General features: G+C 39.8%; 2 protein-coding genes across 3 annotated transcripts; one reads left to right on the top strand and one right to left on the bottom strand.

The window, feature by feature from the left end:
- Positions 1 to 2016: 2016 nt before the first annotated feature.
- Positions 2017 to 14426, top strand: smad3b (SMAD family member 3b). Its single transcript, XM_038705490.1, has 9 exons — positions 2017 to 2565; positions 7516 to 7709; positions 7812 to 7946; positions 9424 to 9498; positions 9591 to 9641; positions 10599 to 10811; positions 10934 to 11071; positions 11183 to 11327; positions 12711 to 14426. The coding sequence occupies exons 1-9, from the start codon at positions 2363 to 2365 to the stop codon at positions 12832 to 12834; spliced, it is 1278 nt and encodes a 425-aa protein (XP_038561418.1). The 5' UTR covers positions 2017 to 2362; the 3' UTR covers positions 12835 to 14426.
- On the bottom strand, positions 11566 to 17696 carry aagab (alpha and gamma adaptin binding protein). Of its 2 annotated transcripts, XM_038705493.1 has the most exons (11): positions 17518 to 17696; positions 17015 to 17205; positions 16823 to 16919; positions 16640 to 16729; positions 16440 to 16523; positions 16255 to 16337; positions 15963 to 16059; positions 15656 to 15760; positions 15403 to 15452; positions 14991 to 15054; positions 11566 to 11919 (listed from the first exon to the last, which is right to left on the bottom strand). In XM_038705493.1, the coding sequence occupies exons 1-11, from the start codon at positions 17609 to 17611 to the stop codon at positions 11915 to 11917; spliced, it is 960 nt and encodes a 319-aa protein (XP_038561421.1). In that variant the 5' UTR covers positions 17612 to 17696; the 3' UTR covers positions 11566 to 11914. The 2 variants fall into 2 exon arrangements, with proteins under 2 accessions (XP_038561421.1, XP_038561420.1); XM_038705492.1 differs by lacking the exon at positions 11566 to 11919 and having other exon boundaries at positions 14508 to 15054.
- Between the last annotated feature and the right edge of the window lie 614 nt (positions 17697 to 18310).

The raw sequence follows: 18310 nt of genomic DNA, 5'->3' as shown, positions 1-18310 counted from the left end.
TTGGAGGTGCCACTGTCTGGAGAGAGATTGATAGCTGCAAGCAACAGATAACAGCTTGCAGTGTGAAGGGAGATTAAAAAAGGAGGCAGAGATTGTAGGGAGAACCAGACCCCACCCAGGTCTGATTCTAACACACTACAATTAGCTGCTGGGGGAATTACAGGTTTGTGGAGGGTTATTGTGAGCTACTCTTTTTTTATCATACAATATGCTGGAAGCTATCATTCATCCTACAGAATTTGTATTTATAGTAGGACTATGATCACAACTGGATGAATAGTTGCATAAAAAAATGTGAGTGATTTTAAAGCTTTAAAATAATTCAGTGGTCATATAACACTACAAATTGCCCATATGGACACACAAAGGGAATATTTACTCTAATTTCTACTCCATCCTTGTCTAAGTATTGTTATGACAGCAGCCCAGCTGATCAAGCCCCTGTAACACACCCTGCTTGTTTCCCATGAAGTCCATAAATGGTCCATCACAATGCTATTGTTATCCATCAGACTGTCTGCTGTCATTACTTATTCAGCCAGCCGTCGTGCCTTTTGTCCAAAATCATTCTTCACTCTGTCCCTGAGACCTTCTCCTGCCTGCTGTGGCCCATCTGCCCCCCTGTCTGACACATACTACACAAACCCTCCATTTCTCTCTCTCTCACACACGCACACACACACACACACACACACACACACAGAAACTCTTCACACCAGCTGTCCAGCTCGAGTCCCCTGGCAGTAAGAGGGGCTGGCCGGCCCTGAAGCAGACGTCAGAGCGCGCAAGACATTAGTGCTCACTGCTCTGCAGCCTGTTTTCTTTACCAATGACATTTTTAACACTGAGTAAGCCATTTTTTAATATTAAATGAACAGCATGATCAAGATACACACATGTGTACACAAACATCTGATCCACAATGTTTGATGGATAGTCTAGATGCAACAACTTAGATCCTTCAATGTCAAAACACAGCATTTTATATTCTATATGTAACAATATGAATCAGAAATACGATTGTTGATATCAGTAAAGCACATGCAGTTAATTAAAATTAATTAAGCTGGAACTGAAGAGCTGAACAATTAGTGGACTTACTGATTAGTCTGAAAAATTACTGGCAACTATTTTTATAAAATTAATTTTTCAAGCAGTAATGCAAAAAATCTCTTGTTCATACTTTGTGATGATTTGTTCCTTTTCTTTCTATTTCTTGTCTGATGGTGAACAGATCATCTTTGTCTTTCTGACTGTTGTTTGGACAAAACAAGACATTTGAAGACATCACTTCAGGCTTCTGGCAAACATGTAATTGCTGTGGGGGACGGGGGGGTTGTTGGGGTCACCTCTGACACCAGCTGACTGCTCTACAGAGAGCCACAAAGTATCCTTTAATACTATTTTTCAGGTGCCACTGCCAAGATAGCTATAATGTTTATTCAAGAAGAAGGAAGTAAGAAGCCATGCCAAATTCTTGATTAAAAATAGACTGTAGTCATTGATGGAGTTTATAAATAGAGAGAAGGAAAGGGGGTTGGTCCTAGTTGGGGATATTTATAGCACAGGCACACTGCTGTTTACTGGAGGCAGCAGCCAGGGGTGGACTTATCAATAACACCATAAAACTCTGAATGTCACCTCCCTCATCCATTTCTGGAAAGATGCATCTGAAGTGAAATTAAATCACTTTTATGAGGGGATCAAAGGGATTACTCCCAAGGGTCTTCTATTCATGGACACAGTAAATGCAAATGTTGGATCACTTTTCAGTGTGGACATATCTCTGATTACAGCATTTTTTCCATGTCTTACCTCTTAAATTTGACCTATGTTGAACAGATGCATACAACAGGGTTGGGGCGCACTGACACTGATAACCCAACAGAAAAAAAAATTAGTTATTTTACCGTGTTAATGTTTTACCCTGAAGTTGAAGCAGGGAGAGCGGCCTGTAAATTAGCTGAACAGTGTTTAATTTAATGGTGGTCTGTAGCCTATTGGGAAGAAAAATTGAGTTAATCTGCATATATTTTGACACCCATGCTTGATACAGGTGGAGGACAGACCAGCTGACTGAGGAGCAGGAGGAGGGGCAGACAGACAGCCCAGCTGGCTGAGGAGTTGCTCCAGTCCGACACACGGCCAAGTTGATCGGAGTGAACCTGCGACGCGAGCAGCTACTGCTGCTGAGTCCCCGGCAGAGACCAGCCTCTAGTCTGTATGGGAGTTTAGCTAGCTGAGCTAACTAGCTGACTTTGTCGCTGTTACATGAACGACACACTGTGCTAGTTGCAGTTCTGCGCGGCAGAATTGAATGAGAGTACTACATCTAACTTAATTGTTCAAGTTGCAATTTAAAATGTCTATATTGCCGTTCACTCCTCCAATCGTGAAGAGGCTTCTTGGTTGGAAGAAGGGAGAGCAGAACGGGCAAGAGGAGAAATGGTGCGAAAAGGCTGTCAAAAGTCTTGTGAAGAAGTTGAAAAAGACGGGACAGTTGGACGAGTTGGAAAAAGCCATCACAACACAGAATGCCAACACGAAATGCATAACCATACCCAGGTAAGGACAGACACAGAGCTAACCAGCTGCCTCGTAGTTAGCTAAAGCTGGCAAGCTAGGGTTGATGACAGCTAACGTTAGCCAAGTAGCGTGCTAGTTAGCTTGAGCCAACATAAGAAGCCTAACATTAGTGCTTTGTTAGTTAAGCAGTTTTCTTTTTCTTTTTTAAAGTTAGCTCGTTAACGTTAACTTTGACAGGCTTGTTACCTAATTCGTTGACGAGGAGATAAAAAATTTTGATGTTATGAAGTGGTTTTTTTATTGCACTGATAGTTAGCTTTAGCTGCAGTAGTAAAAACAGTAGAGCTAATATTAACGTTAGCTCCTCAGTGCAAACTTAAACTGGGTTTCATCTGAAATATTTAATTTTGTTGTGTAAACAGGTAATCATCAGTCTGAAACACTGAGACACGGTACACTGTGTCTATGGGTCATTTAGTTATGCTAGGTAAGGTTAACTACAACTTAATCTCGTTATACAACCCTGTGTTGTAAAATTATAAATACATCCTACCTTGTACCTTGGACTGTAAGAAGACGTGGTGCGCCCCTGAACGTCAAGCCACACATTTAAGTGTGTTAATGTCATAGTACAGTATTTGTTTGCACAACCGGTATGCGCGGTAGATCAACGATAACCTATGCGCACATTGGACACATCATAGTTGAGTAGACCGTAGTAGTTAGTGTTTCTTGAATTCTTAAGAGACTTTAAAAAGATCTGGTACATGTTGTGCTACATAAACAAGTATGTCCACAGTTCACACGTGTGATCACTAGGAGAAGGGGTTTGGCAAAACAGAACTCTGACTCACAGCGGATGTTTAGACTGGAGTGTGTGTGCTCTGGGAAAGTTGGAATAAGGGCTCGGTGGGGTTCCCCATATGGGATAGACCTCTGCCCAACACCAGCAGCTCACAGTTTACTGACATTCGAGGTAGATTTTTGGGGGTGTGATGCAGGACTGTGCATAGTTGTATTCTCAGTGGTCTGAATGAGTCAACAAATGTTGATATAACGTTTTCACTTGTTTGGATTTTGAACCAAAATATTGTGCACTTTCGTTAGTTGACTTGATGGACGCTGTATCCAGTCAGCAGTAACACAGTAAATGAGACGGTGTTAGCCTTGAATCCTTATTTTTTTATGTGAAAAAGTAACCTTTAATAAAATGAAAGATTTCTGATATAAACTACAATAACTCAGTCAGGAAGACATAAACAGACATAACAACATGGAGTAGACTGTAATATATTGCATAATTTCTTCAATATGGCAAAATTGCTCTTTTTATATTTTTGTCTCTCTACCCTTTTATTCCTACATAAAGTAAATAAGGCAGGTACACATCTTGGCCCTGCTGGCAGTAGGCAGTGTAGAAGGAGCTAGAATACACCACTCTGACTTTTTTCATTGTTAAGCAGCCTTCAGAGTTTTTTTTCCAAAGAATTTTCCATGAAGTAGCTTGTAGGCCTAATCGCTAATGGGAGTCCCCCATCAGGATGTGTTTAGAAGTCAGAGCAAGGGTGTTAACCTATATTAAAATCTTTCTCTCCGTTCTTGGGAATGCGCTCTGGGCTCAAGGGAGGGCGTGGGCCACTGTTTGGATTGTGGTTCAGTCTCTGTGGGTCCAGAGACGGTAGGTTTACAGAGTAACAGCTGTCCTGATATCTATTGGAGACGCAAAGATTCAGTGATTCTGTATTAAAGAAGGCCTGTTTTTATCCCCTCCTGTAATGTGGCTCAGGGAGAAAGTGCTTGTCAGCATTTAAAGGGGTTAAGTGCAGCCCTGAGGTGCTTGCATGTAGAATAGATTATTATGTACTTAAACATCTATGTTGTGTTAACTGAGAGCAGATGCATTTTCTTTGTGTCATTACACCAGTAAACTTCATGTTTTTGACTTGTTTGGTGAAAATGCAAACAAAATGTTTTTACACAGAATTTAATGAAGCATTTAGCTTGGATCTTCCACAACTGCCCATCTGTAGTGTAGTGGATTATTTACTGACTTAGAATTGTAGTGATTTGGGCTGGGCAATTAAACAATAATGGTAATTATCGCAATATAATTTTCCTCAATAAAAATATAATAAATGTTTGATAGTGTTGAGGAAAAAAGGACTGAAAAAGATTTTACTTAATTTTACTCATACATATTTGTTGAAAAAAGGTGTTGGTGATGCAGCAGTGGATAAGACACATGCCTTTGGTGTGAGAGACCTGGGTTCGAATCCACTGGACTGGATCCACTAGACAACAATGTGTCCCTGAGCAAGACACTTAACCCCTAGTTGCACCAGAGGCGTGCGACCTCTGACATATATAGCAATTTTAAGTCGCTTTGAATAAAAGCGTCAACTAAATGAATAAATGTAAATGCGAAAAGATTTTATCACAATTGTTTTGAATGTTTTACCTCAGATTTGTGAATGATCCACTGTTTGGCAAGTGTTTGTCATGTCCTGCCCATAAAGAATACTTTAAAATCACAATTAACCTTCTGGTTTATTCAACTTTTACTCGAGGGCAAAAATCAGCATTTAAACTTCAAATATATAATTATTTGACATTTATCGTGATAATTATCAATATCAAATGGTATGACATTATTTATCATGATAACATTTTTGACTATATCATGCAGCCCTAGTAGTGAGGGACAAAAGTGATGTGATTTTTGGTTCAAATGAACAGAAATGGTAAAACTGTTGGTTTGGGGGAGGCCATTTTTGCCCATTGGACAGTTTAGAGGTGACAGGAAATGAAGGGAGGGAGAAAAATTTAGATAATTTGCAGTAGCGTTTTCTGGCTAGAATTGAAACCCAGACATTGCCATTTTAGTGTGTGGTATGCATCTTAACTGCTAGGCTACTGCTGGGCAGTACACACTTGTTTATCGTGTAATATCTTTTAAAGTGCTAGTTGATGTTGGCTTTCTCCGCCTCACTATAAGACACTCACTTTTGAGATGCCTGTGAATCCCTGGCTGGCTGCTGTACAGTTGTTGTTTCTGCTGGTGGATAAGAGGGTTGCCTCAGTCCAGCTGGGTGTCAGAGTGGTCGTCATGTCAGAGTGGCAAATCAGCGAGACAGGACATAGCCCAGGCCAGTCTCAGCATGGGAATGCTGACCTCAGCTGACCCAACACATATACCCTCCATGCAGGAGGAAGTGCTGGAGGATGAGCCTGAACCCATCTCTTCTGCGGTCATCACTGATGTAGTCTGAAAGCTAGAATTGAATAGCAGGCAGAGATGGTGGTGTTCTGTGGTTTGTGTTTGGAAGACTGTTTAGGTATTGCACTGCTCAAACTGCTGCATGTCTGTCTTGGTTCCACTTAACTTCTTCGCTTGCCTGAGGTAGATATGTCGTTTTTTAAAATATATATATATATATATATATATATATATATGTCAAAGTTTTTCATTTAAATTGGAGTATGTTAAAAGTTAAGAGGCTATCCATTGCTTGATCTGACTGTTGATTTCAATGCACAGAACTGTGGTGGCAAATGTATCATGTTATTTCATGAAGCACTACCCAGAGCCATCAGACTGAAAAGCAGCACATAGACGGCAAGACAAACCACACTGATAGGCCAGCCTTTATGTCTTAACAACATCTGACCAGGCAAATGACATACAATTATTGTATTTTATCTAAAATGATATATATTTTTGAGTTTTAAACCTGTGATTTAGAAGATTCTGTTTCATTGGGCATTGGGCCAGTTCTTTATCCTCCTACCTTGTAGATCATGAAATGATAGTGGAGAATTTGTTGTTGCAGGTGTATAGCAGGTGTCTCATGTCTTGTCAAGTCATGAATAAGTAATGGCTTATTGTAATGGTAAAGATTTACACTTTATTTGATTCAGTCTACAAATCTGTGTCCTATTTAGATCTATGTATCACAGCTGTGACAAGGACACTGGCCATTTCCTCTTCCTGCTTTCTATCATGCCAAAGTAACATGACATTTAAACTAGTTTAAATGTATATGATTATTAGAAATGTAATATAGAATATATTCTAAATATAATATTTGGCTTTGATACTGTAAGTTTCTTTGATGGTCACCTTAAAAACTAGCACCAAGCTCGCTTTAACTTGTTTGTCTTAAACCACAATTCCTCTCTGACATACTTCACAGGAGGCCAAGCCATGGTAAAGAATGAAAACCATGTTTCTTGTCTGACAGCTCAACAATGACCTGAACTGTTGTTGAGTTCAGCTGGCAAAAAGCCATCACCACACTGGACTGTGTGAGGGGAGAGATCGAGGATCTGTTACGGTCCTTCCTTTACTCTTGTATTCATTTGAGTTTCATGGCAATTCGTCTGACAGTTCTCAGCTATAAAAACAAAAACTGTTGACATGAGGCTTCATCACTTTTGTTCATAGGTCAAACAGCTCTCTTTCTATACAGTCAATGGGGTTTTTTTTGCAGCTACTTCATAGTTAATTAAAAACACCTTTTGGCCTTATTTGATTTATAGTAGCCACCTTTTGCATTTAAACATTACTAACACCAATTTATGTAGCCTTTTAAATAGCCTTTTTTGTATTCCGAAAATATTATTTGGCACTGAGTTTCTGCATCTTATCGTTTTCCCTGACTACTTGTTTCCCACACCTGTGCTGCCATGTGGGAAGGACTGAGAGAGGGCATAAAATGCATTATTTCATACTTAAATCATTTTAATACAGTAAACGAAGAAGCATTTGCGTAAGCAGTATTGAAGAAAAATATATTTTGACCTGCTCCGTCGTCAGTCAAATGCTTTAGTGTTCTACCCTCAGGTAATGTTGAACTTTTCGGAACTAGGCAATATATTAAAGGTTCAACCATATAATTCAAAAGCATGATTTCAATAATAGCCAGAGTACTGAGCAAATCAACGCTCATTTGCATGTACCACTACAGTCTTTTTGGTGATGTCTTTCAGATCTTTAGATGGCCGTCTCCAGGTCTCGCACAGAAAAGGTCTTCCTCATGTGATCTACTGTCGCTTGTGGCGCTGGCCAGACCTGCAGTCCCACCATGAGCTGAGGGCTGTCGAACACTGTGAATTTGCCTTCCACACCAAGAAGGATGAAGTCTGCGTCAACCCCTACCACTACCAGAGGGTGGAGACACCAAGTGAGTGCAGTTAATTGCTACATGATCCAAATTACTATATTTAAGATAATGCTTTGCCACACAATATAGAGAACAGAACTGAATGGATCTGCCTGTCTCCAGTTTTGCCTCCTGTCCTAGTACCACGACACACAGATATCCCTGCAGAGTTCCCTATGTTGGATGACTACAGCCCATCAATCCCTGAGAACACCAACTTCCCCGCAGGCATTGAGCCCCAGAGTAACTATATTCCTGGTGAGGAAACAGTAATTATTTCTGAACACAGAACTTAAAAGTCTGTAAATTATTTTTCTCATGTTAGATTTTTTTGTGTGTGCTCAATTTGGAGATGACTGTCCAAATGTGGTTGTGTCTCTGAAGTACTATTAATTGTAGGGACATTTAAAACTAAAGAGAACTTAACTGTAAGCAGGTAAACCGGTCTTGGTAAATGCTGGTTAAAACTTATATTTTTGCCTCTAATGTTTAATATAAGAACAAAAAAAGCCATAAAGCCTTCATTAAGTCAAGTTGTTTAAGAAACTGAAAACATGTCAAACCTTTGGTATGCTAAGATCAGGGGCCTGTACCACGAAGCGAGTTCAACATACCCAGGATATCTTTTTGTTATCTGGCTTCACTAACCCTAACAATTGTGATCGGGATAAGCGGTACCACGAAGCTGGTTATCAACTCGGTAACTCAACCCAGGGTTTCCCAATCCAGCTGTGAACGCGTTCACATAAAATAGGCGGTGTTAGCAGCAGAACTGTACAATACAGAAATACGACATGGTCTAAGAAACTCGTCGACAGTGTGAAAGCCTAAATGAACAAGCGTAGCCTAGTCTAAAATTGGCAAATGCGTTGGTTTAATGCATTCTTACGAGCTGTATGAAAATATCAGCCTTGTTCTTTCAGCTGGTCTGTGTGTTGGCGTTTCCATATTAAAAAAACACTGAATAAGTGGTTGTTCCACACACTTCACTTTTAAGACCTTGTCACTTCAAAAATGAGATTAATTTATTTAACACACTCAAACTTCGTAAAGTAATGAAGCAAAAAATCCATTCATGCCATAAAATGTGCTCAAATAGTGGTTGAAAGACTAAATCTCAGCATTTAGGCTACTGAAAACTCACCTCATTACCTGCACCCACTAACCTAAAATAGATAGCCTACGTTCCTATTAAAATTTATTTCAATATCTCTACCAAACTGCCACCAAAAGAAAAATGAAACCCATTTATTTTAACGGCTGTGACAGGCTGTGTGAAACGGACTGGGGAACAAATAAAAAACATGTCAAAGCAGTAAGTAGGCTTACTGTAAAAATCTGTACAATAGCATAAGGCTTTCAATCAGTCTCTGTAGGATGATATCGCTATAGCCTACAAACATTTCTCCACATCACTGTAGCAAACATAAAGCAGCCTATAAAACAGTCTGGGATTTCCTACAGATGGTGATGTCATTTTCAAAGAGAGCTGATTGGTCAGTAAGCGGGGTTTTCATAGAGTTCATCTCTTATGTGGAACATAAACTGCTCCGGAGCGGGTTAGCCATTCAGTATAAGTTACCATGGCGATCTGTCCCAGTAAGAAGTGAACCACCGTCGTGGTACTGAAAACCCAGGGTTAACCCCGAAGTTGCCTCGATAAGCTCAAATCCTGCCTCGTGGTACAGGCCCCAGGAGTGTGTGATTAATCCTTGCCTGTGTTTGTATTTTACAGAAACTCCCCCACCGGGGTATCTGAGTGAGGATGGTGAGACAAATGATCACCAGCTCAACCACAGCATGGACACAAGTGAGTCATATGAAAGTACACACATGTCAAGCTGACACTGTTTTAAGTGTGCCTTATCAGTATCATGAACCAGTATTACTGTTCTATTTCAGGTTCGCCCAGCCTGTCGCCCAATCCTGTGTCACCCACAAACAGTAATCTTGGTAAGGAAAACCAAAGGGGTCATCTTTACTTAAAGAGCATATCATTCATTATGTTGAGAAGGGGTATGTTTCACAAAGCTGGGCTAGGTGTTTTTAAATCCTCACAAACTGAGGTTTGTGCTGTCAAATCATAAACACAATCAAACTACACATATAAAGAATAGAGGTCCACCCCATGTAACACAGTAGTATTTAATCTTCCTAGCACACATATTATAGGCTACAGAGCCTTGCAATCACAAAGCACATTAGATGGCTAAACCACAGAAGCCTAAATTGTCACTGTCATTAGCTACAGTTAAATACCAGTGTATTCATTAAAAAAAATCAAAGAAAGATCTACATCAGAGGTGTCTAGTTATACTGTGCTGTTACTGGAAATGAATGGACACCTGTCAGTGAGAATTGTGCATTCTCAGTGGCCATGGCATAAATTACGATTAATGCTCACTGCATCCTGGTGGCTCAGCTGGCAAAGGCACATACTGCATACCATGCATGCTGTAGATGTAACAGTAAGAGCGTACATGCTTTTAATGTGAACCATCTTGCAACAATGGACCCATCCCCACTTGGCTGTACCTGATGTCCCACAGTCAGAACAAGTTAAAATTACTTGCATCTTAGCGAAAGTGCTGTTCATATGAAGTCCACAGACTATCAGTTTAGAGACAGATGAGAGTCATACAGGAGCAGTTGAATACATCTGGGAGGCTTGGCCTCAGGGCAGTAACACAGTAAGTATAGTATGAATTGAGTCTTTGTCTATGGTCTGTTCTCACCTGTGGAAGGTGGTTATATGTGGTAAGACATATTTTTTTACAGCAGTGTTGCTTCTTCCCAATCAAATGGTTGTTCAACTACAGAGCAGTTTACCTTTACCTTTTTACTCTTTTCTATGGACCTAACTGGAGCTTGTATTTCGGTCCATCTAACCCCCACCCTCTGCTCACACAGACTTACAGCCTGTGACATACTGCGAGTCTGCCTTCTGGTGCTCCATCTCCTACTATGAGCTCAACCAACGTGTAGGAGAGACTTTCCATGCCTCCCAGCCCTCCCTCACAGTAGATGGCTTCACAGACCCCTCCAACTCTGAACGCTTCTGCCTCGGCTTGCTGTCCAACGTCAACCGCAACTCAGCAGTAGAGCTCACACGCAGACACATAGGTACTCATTTTATTTTACAGGGACCACATAAGTTCTGATTTAATTTGCCTTTTATATTTGCCCTTGACATAATCAGCAGGTAGCTGTGCGCTAAGCAACAAACCCCTCTCTTCCCTTTTCAGGACGGGGCGTGAGATTGTACTACATTGGGGGAGAGGTGTTTGCAGAATGTCTCAGTGACAGCGCCATCTTTGTCCAGAGTCCCAACTGCAACCAGCGCTATGGCTGGCATCCTGCCACTGTCTGCAAAATACCTCCAGGTTAGCAACAGAGGATACACACAATGACCAGAGCATAACTACATTTTTATTGACATTGTAATCTTGTTGTTCTTTGTGCTAATGAGCCTAATAATAGATATTTTTTTGCAGGCTGCAACCTAAAGATCTTCAATAACCAGGAGTTTGCTGCTTTGCTCGCCCAGTCAGTCAACCAGGGCTTTGAGGCTGTCTACCAACTCACCAGGATGTGTACCATCCGCATGAGTTTTGTCAAGGGTTGGGGAGCTGAGTACAGGTAAATAAGGACATTTCAAACAAATAAAGATGCTTAATACAATTATATGAATGCACTATATTTGTTTCTGAGATTTACACATTATTGGCTGAATATGTGTTTATCTGTAACAGTTTTAGGCTTAAAGTTGGCGAAGGCATTAAATAAATACAATATGCTGTTTGCTAATGATGCCATATTAGTGATTAAAATCTTTTCTAGTGATATCATTTCCAGTATAAAAAAGGACATTTCACAGTTCAGTTAGCATTATTTTTTTATTTTTACAATTTAGTACTTGAGATTCCGCCAAAGACGTGAACATACATAATTTGACTGGCCGATTCTAGAGAGGCCAAAAGACTCAAAGTAAGATTTAATTGACTCAACAAGTGACTACAGACTCCTTCTGCCACATTGCTTTTTTTTCCCTTTTTCTCCCATACAATACTGTGTACTTGCATAAACACAGTGGATGTTTAGGGAGGCTGCCAGGTCTGAGTAATCCCCATAGCGTGGGAGGGGGACAGAGAATTTAAGGGGTTCTGAAGTGGGCCCTCTGTGAATCTGCCCTTCTCAGCTCAGGGCTCCTCTCTTGGTAGAAGACGTCATTCTGCAAACACAACAGCACATAAAGCCATTTACAGCATAGACCAGATACGCAGTGTACCTTTCCTTCTCACAGCTACACCTTACCTTCTCACTACATGTTTCTTGTTACTTGCATAAAAAGCCATCCATAGTTAAGTGTTCAATTAGCTGATCTTATTTCAGCTAATTGGTTTTAAGGGTTTGTCACTTGTTTTCCTTGCGTCTGTTGCCCATGTAGGACGTACATGTTTCATTAAGCTATGTGCACCAAACATAAGAAGAAAAGGTGCAAGAGAGCCTTGAGGTAATTTCATTTTGGAGGTGAAAAAATTAAGGGGTGTTGTTCAGACGGTAGCACACTTGGAAAAGAAAAAGGGGGTGATGGGGGAGGGTGCTGCTGTGAATTGGCAAGAGAGGGTTGAGTAACAGAGGAAGAATGCAGCAGGCATGCAGTGGTGAAGGGGACATGGAGTGGGAGCTGAACACATTTCAGACACCCTTTGCAAAGGGGATTCCCACTGAACTATGAGTGGTGCGTGTTATATTTCTGGCACCAAACACCCTGGAGAAAAACATTTCTGATAAATACTTGAATGACTTCAGAACGAGCCTGTAGAGTTGGCTTTAGCATTGGTGCTAATTCAAGTAAGACAAGAAATACTGAGTAGACTGTATCTTTGCATTGACTATAATCAAGTTACATCAACATTACGTGTCTCATTTTGATTTTAAAAGTATGTTACTATGATGTAGTACAAAAAGCTAGCAGTAATGACAAACTATGTTGCCTCTCTCCTTCTCTGTACCCTGCAGACGTCAGACAGTGACCAGCACCCCCTGCTGGATAGAACTGCATCTCAATGGCCCTTTGCAGTGGCTGGACAAGGTCCTTACACAGATGGGTTCTCCCAGCATCCACTGCTCCAGTGTGTCCTAGGAGCAGCACATTCTTCCCAGAAACCCTCCTTCCCATTCAAACATTGACAAACCACATAGGAAAACTCAAGTATCTCTCCGTGATAATATGGAGAGACGCCACTGATCAAATCACTCTCCTCTCTCGCTGACATTTCACCTCACATCTATAACACTTTCATTAGTACCATTTGATGATTTGTTTTCATGTGTTCAACAGGCAGCCACTGGGTATTTGCAATAGGTTTCAATAGACTAACCACATTTTCTTCATAATTCATTCAGAAAACATGTCTGTGCTCAGTGTTGTAATTTTTTTAGATATATAAAAAGGAGATTGAAATGTTTGTTTCCCAAGTTTCAGCTTTGTCTCCTTTTACATGTTTCAGAACATTTTTGATTCTATGAATTAGCTAAAATTATGAATATGCTACCATGGTGTTTCAGTGCACCAGCACCACTCTTTGTAATCACTGAATTGGGTGGCTTATCAGTTGAATCATAAATTAACATGAAAATTGTAATTGAGTAGTGATTAAATAGAATATATTTAATTCATATTTTAAGTACAAGGTACTTTGCCCCTATTCATTTTTGTTAATGAAAATCAATGTAAATTATCTGATCATGTAATTGGTATTATCTATTTTAAACCAAATATAGACATTAGCACCATTGTTTCTTGAAAAGAACCCTTGTATGAAAACTATTTTGCTCAGTGAAAAGAGACATTTTATAAGTTATTTTTGCATACTGTCTTGCATGGGAATATATTTTTTTTATTGCCTCAGTATGATTGTACATAAATATTTATAGCTTGTGATTTCTTGTCATGCATTGCTTGAAATGGTGGACCTGACTGACCTCTGGCATGAGTCAATTCACAAAAAGACTTTGCTTTAATGACCCAAAACGTGGGCTGCTTAAATGTAAGACTTTCTAACCTGGGTTAACCCAGTACCTAATTGTGACACATTAGGATTACTGTACCAGCTTACAGTTATTTCCTAATGAGGACATAGAGCATGACATAAAGTATGAGTGATCATCGTGGACTGGTAGAATTTAGCCACCGTGTGACTTCAGTGTGAACGGTACGCGCTAGCAGAACCTGTACTTCATCCATCGATGGCATGTAGAGAAAACAAATGCAGGTCTTTTTGCACATTACCAACCGTTAGCCAATAGTATACTATGCTCCTTGTGGGAAAATTACGCACTTCCAATTTACTGTGTTGATCATTGTAAAGCTTTAGTTCTAGTGGTAATTTGCTTGTCCAGTAAATACTGTATATTACATGCACATTGGTACAATATCAAGCATGTGTAATATGCTCACGGTCATTGTCTATGAAGCCAATGTGTTCATCCTGCACGTACTTGCAGTACATAAGACTGAGTCACCATGTAATGTATTTACACCGTTACATGGTGCTATGCTTAAATACTGTGTACTACAGTGTTAGGTAGTTGGTAGATCTGTACTGCCTTGATATTCTTAGTTGGTAGTTTTCTGTTTAAGTCTTATGTACATGTTTTTTCATGTCGCTTAATATGTTCTCAAATGACCACTGTTTTGTTATCTGTGAAAATTTAATAAATTGCAACTGAGAGTAAAAATATTCTGTCAATGCTTTTTCAAAAACAATCATGGCTTGTTAATGTGACTAGAAAAATGAGAACTCACACTATAGATCAGAAAAAGTAAAATGACAAGTCTTTATGTTGATTCAACAGAATGTGCATTAAATGTCTTACAAGGATAAGGCACATTATGACAACTGTAACTAAAAGGACAGACATAAACCAAAACCCACATAATTTAATTTAGTTTTTCCACCTGCAACACCATTATGTCTTGAGGTTCACTCAGGGCTTAGAGCAAAGAGAGGGGCCCAGGGGAGAAAACTGAGGGTCAGGGCCATCTGTTGCCTCTCTTCTCTCCCTAATCAAGACATACAACTGCTTCTCACTATACACCAGTATTGCAATCGTTTCATTTTAAGAATCAAAAGTTTCTAAACATGACTATGCCTACAGTACAATCTGTAAGCATCTCCGCTTTCCAGGTGCCACATGCAAGTCAAAGGGCACTGGATCTTGTGGGAGCCCCAGGAAAGGAGGAGGATCAGGAGAAAAAAGACTAAGTCACAGGTAGCTACTTTTAGCTTTCCTCACCCGATGATAACCCGTCTATCTCATCTTCATCGCCACCGATGGCCATCCAAAATGCTTTTGCTACCTGCAAAGTAGATTTAGTGTAAATACACGGTAATAGATTTTACATAAACACGTTTAGCTACACAATTTATTGGGCCAACTGAGAATTCCAACTGAATCAGCTAATGAAACATGCTACCACGGCAACAATTAAATTTGGACAAAAACTAAAATGTCATATCATTTCTTTAGGCATGGACTGACTAGTTTAGGAATGGTATATAGTTGTGAAGATACTATTACCAGTATGTGATCCACTGTTCAAAACATGGCCATGGTAAATGATAAATCTTTTATGTAACAGGAATACACAGATTATAAACAGGTCGCAGTCATGTTATCTTGTAACCAGGTTCGTGCAGTTGCTTACCTTTTCTGCATGAGCCTTTCTCTGCTCATGAGGTAGTGACGAAGCTTTGTCTGCAGATGAAAATCACAGAAAACCAAATTATCAGTTGTACATATATTTGACCTTCACACCAACAATGAGAGCAAGGCACAAACAGACCAAAAATCGTTGAAGTTTTTCTTTTTTTTTTAAAAAGCCACAAAAAAAAGGCTTTGTTTGTCCCCCTCTGCATTTTGCTGACAAGTTGTGCATTTGTTTTTCACTTCCCAATTACCTTTCATCTCTTTTAGTTTAGTAAAGAGGCGTTCAAAATTATCCACATCTGCATCTCCAGCTGTGAGATTAGCAAGTTCCTGAATGTCCAAATCAGTCATTGCATCTAAGAGAATAAAGTGAATAGAAGAAAAGTGATTATTAATAACCTAACATGTAATGCCATATCAACTCCAATCAGTAATAGTGTGTTTGTTTTGGATGAACATACTGAAAAAAATATAACAGCAGGATCAACATCAGATATTGGGGAAAAAATCACGTTAGACGTTTGCAAAAACAGATCTCATCAAGAGGCATTCACTTACCAACTACTGCGTCTCCCTGTGTGTTTGTGTTTCCACTACTTTCTGTATGGCTAGCTTCCTCACTAACACGTGGGCCCTCTACTGGCAAGCTGGAAGACTGCCACAGAGAAGGAGCATGGGTGAGTATGCCTCCTCAAAAACTGACATATTTTAAATCACATTTAAATGAAAATGGATTATTATTTAAGGGAGATTTATGAGGAATTAATAAAACACATTGAAAGACAATTACAAATGTGAATAAAATTACAAATCAAAGTAAATGAATGGTTACAACAAAATTGCCACTGACTGGTGGATCTTGTGGACAGTTTCGTGGGTTGTTGTGTCTAGAGGCCACCAAACTACTCATCAGACCAAAGCCTTGATTGTGCCCTATCAGACAAAGACATCAACTGTCACACAGCATACATACACAGAGATAAATCAAATAGTCAGGGAAAAGTGCAATAGGTAATTGTATTGGTAATATCGCACCATCCTTCATCTCCACACTGGACCACACATTGGCATTGAGAGCCTGGACAATTCTCTTTACACCTGTGGATTCTGGAAAGTCATCTGATAAAGACAGCAAAGACCGTGTGAATGAGAATACAAACATTAGCACAACATGACAAATTAAAATATAATTGTGCGCACTGTCACAGTAATTTTTTTCTGTCTATAAAACTCACCATCCTCATCTGGCAACTCCTGTGGATTGAGCTCCACCAGCTCAAAGGCATGAGCCAAACACCACTGCTGTGCTTCATGTCTGGTGACCCCTGGAATACAAATTACATTTCAGATGCTATACTGTGCCCGGCAAAACTGTATTCCATTGCTTTCTGCTAACCACACACAGCGGGAGAACTAACCATTTTCACTGACTCTGTCACACACCAGAATGAGCACCTCTGGAGCAAGATCTTCCACCACTGATATCCAAGGATGTAGCTTTTCCAGACCATCCTTCTGCAAACACCATGCACACATGATGGACGTTGTACATGTACTACAGGATACACTGTTGAGATTTTCAAACTATACCTCATTCTTAAGTCACGTACCACTGTACTGTCAAAATAAGCGATGAAAGCCTGCATGGACTGGGCGATCTCCGATGACATTTGAAAAGTGCTTGGTACAACACATAGCCTGACATCTGCTGTATAATATTTGTTGTTGATGGTCCATGGATACCAGGCTACGGTTTCTTCTGTCTTTGTCGGTTCGGGCAAAGTCTTCGAACTGAGGATTTCTGACGCAAAAAAAGATATTTGTTGTTGTTTGTTATAAATAACACATGCAAATAGAAACATTACATTAGGCTCAGCTGCACAGCTTGCTGCAATTTGACCGCGGCTAGCTGTAGAAATATGATGTCCTTTTATATCAGACACACAAAAATAAATTACTAAAATAATGCCAGCTTGACAACCTCGGACAAGCAGGTAATTGACCTGTTTTAGCAACATGTAAGCGCTCCCAAATGGTATCTGTTGTGCTAAGTTAGCTTAACGTTAGTTAGCCTGGTTGCCAAATCATGTACGTTAAGCTTAGCTAAACTTACGTTTTATTAGCTCTTCTTCTTTAAAACCACTGTCAGCGCTAGTGATGAGGACACATGGAATAGTAAGATCTGTGTCTTCTTCTGTAGTTGACATTATGCTAATATTTGAGACCAGCTTTTCTAGCTGCTAGCTTATCGTAACGTTAACCAACTTTGGTAGCCTTTCAACTCTGACTGAGCCGCCGCGACGGTCTCTTCCGGTGCAATCTTAACATTAACGATACGTTAACAGGACACGGCTCACAGCTTCTTTTAATGAGGCGTTTTGCTGAATTTATGCGCGTTGCGATTAGATAATTTATTGTCATAATATAACTAGCTAAATTAGGTACTTGAATGTAATTCGTGTCTTTGGCGACTTTGCGTTACAGCATAATTTAAGTTAACGTTACCTGTCAACATTGGGATTTGAAAATAAGGGAAATTGGGGGTTTTAAAATCAATTCCAGTTACAGCAGTTTCATTTTTGTGGGTTGCTTTTATTCATTAAATCCTTGTGCAAGAAGCACAGTCTACATTGGTCTCTAATTTATTAATGTTGAATACTAAAATGCCGAAAAGTATAGTATAGTCATTAATGCAGAAGAATTACTGTAGGTTGCAGTCTTAACTCGCATATCGTAATTAATTGTTTTCGGTTTGTACGTATCTATTTTTAAGGGCAATATGCGAGTAAAGTACTCTGTAGAGTGTGCATCTAATGTTCTACATTCTGCGACCTGTTTTACTGGAGGGGTGCAATATTTAAAATATGACCAGCGGGTTTTTTAAATTAGAAAGGTTAAAAGTACGG

The sequence above is a fragment of the Micropterus salmoides genome, unplaced genomic scaffold (genome assembly GCF_014851395.1).
Source record: "Micropterus salmoides isolate LMB-PRFRI ecotype aquatic unplaced genomic scaffold, ASM1485139v1 Ms_hic_scaffold_8, whole genome shotgun sequence".
Taxonomy (NCBI): domain Eukaryota; kingdom Metazoa; phylum Chordata; class Actinopteri; order Centrarchiformes; family Centrarchidae; genus Micropterus; species Micropterus salmoides.
This window is presented reverse-complemented; position numbering and strand designations above follow the sequence as displayed.

What these genes read in the sequence shown, in the direction of transcription:
- aagab (XM_038705492.1), bottom strand. Translation starts at nt 17,611, where the DNA reads ATGTCAACTACAGAAGAAGACACAGATCTTACTATTCCATGTGTCCTC. An exon ending in GGAGTTGCCAGATGAGGATG is followed by an intron (nt 16,524 to 16,639) that starts GTGAGTTTTATA and finishes TGTCTTTATCAG; the next exon opens with ATGACTTTCCAGAATCCACA. An exon ending in ACTGTCCACAAGATCCACCA is followed by an intron (nt 16,060 to 16,254) that starts GTCAGTGGCAAT and finishes TCTCTGTGGCAG; the next exon opens with TCTTCCAGCTTGCCAGTAGA.
- smad3b (XM_038705490.1), top strand. Translation starts at nt 2,363, where the DNA reads ATGTCTATATTGCCGTTCACTCCTCCAATCGTGAAGAGGCTTCTTGGT. An exon ending in CCAGAGTAACTATATTCCTG is followed by an intron (nt 7,947 to 9,423) that starts GTGAGGAAACAG and finishes TGTATTTTACAG; the next exon opens with AAACTCCCCCACCGGGGTAT. An exon ending in ACCCACAAACAGTAATCTTG is followed by an intron (nt 9,642 to 10,598) that starts GTAAGGAAAACC and finishes CTGCTCACACAG; the next exon opens with ACTTACAGCCTGTGACATAC.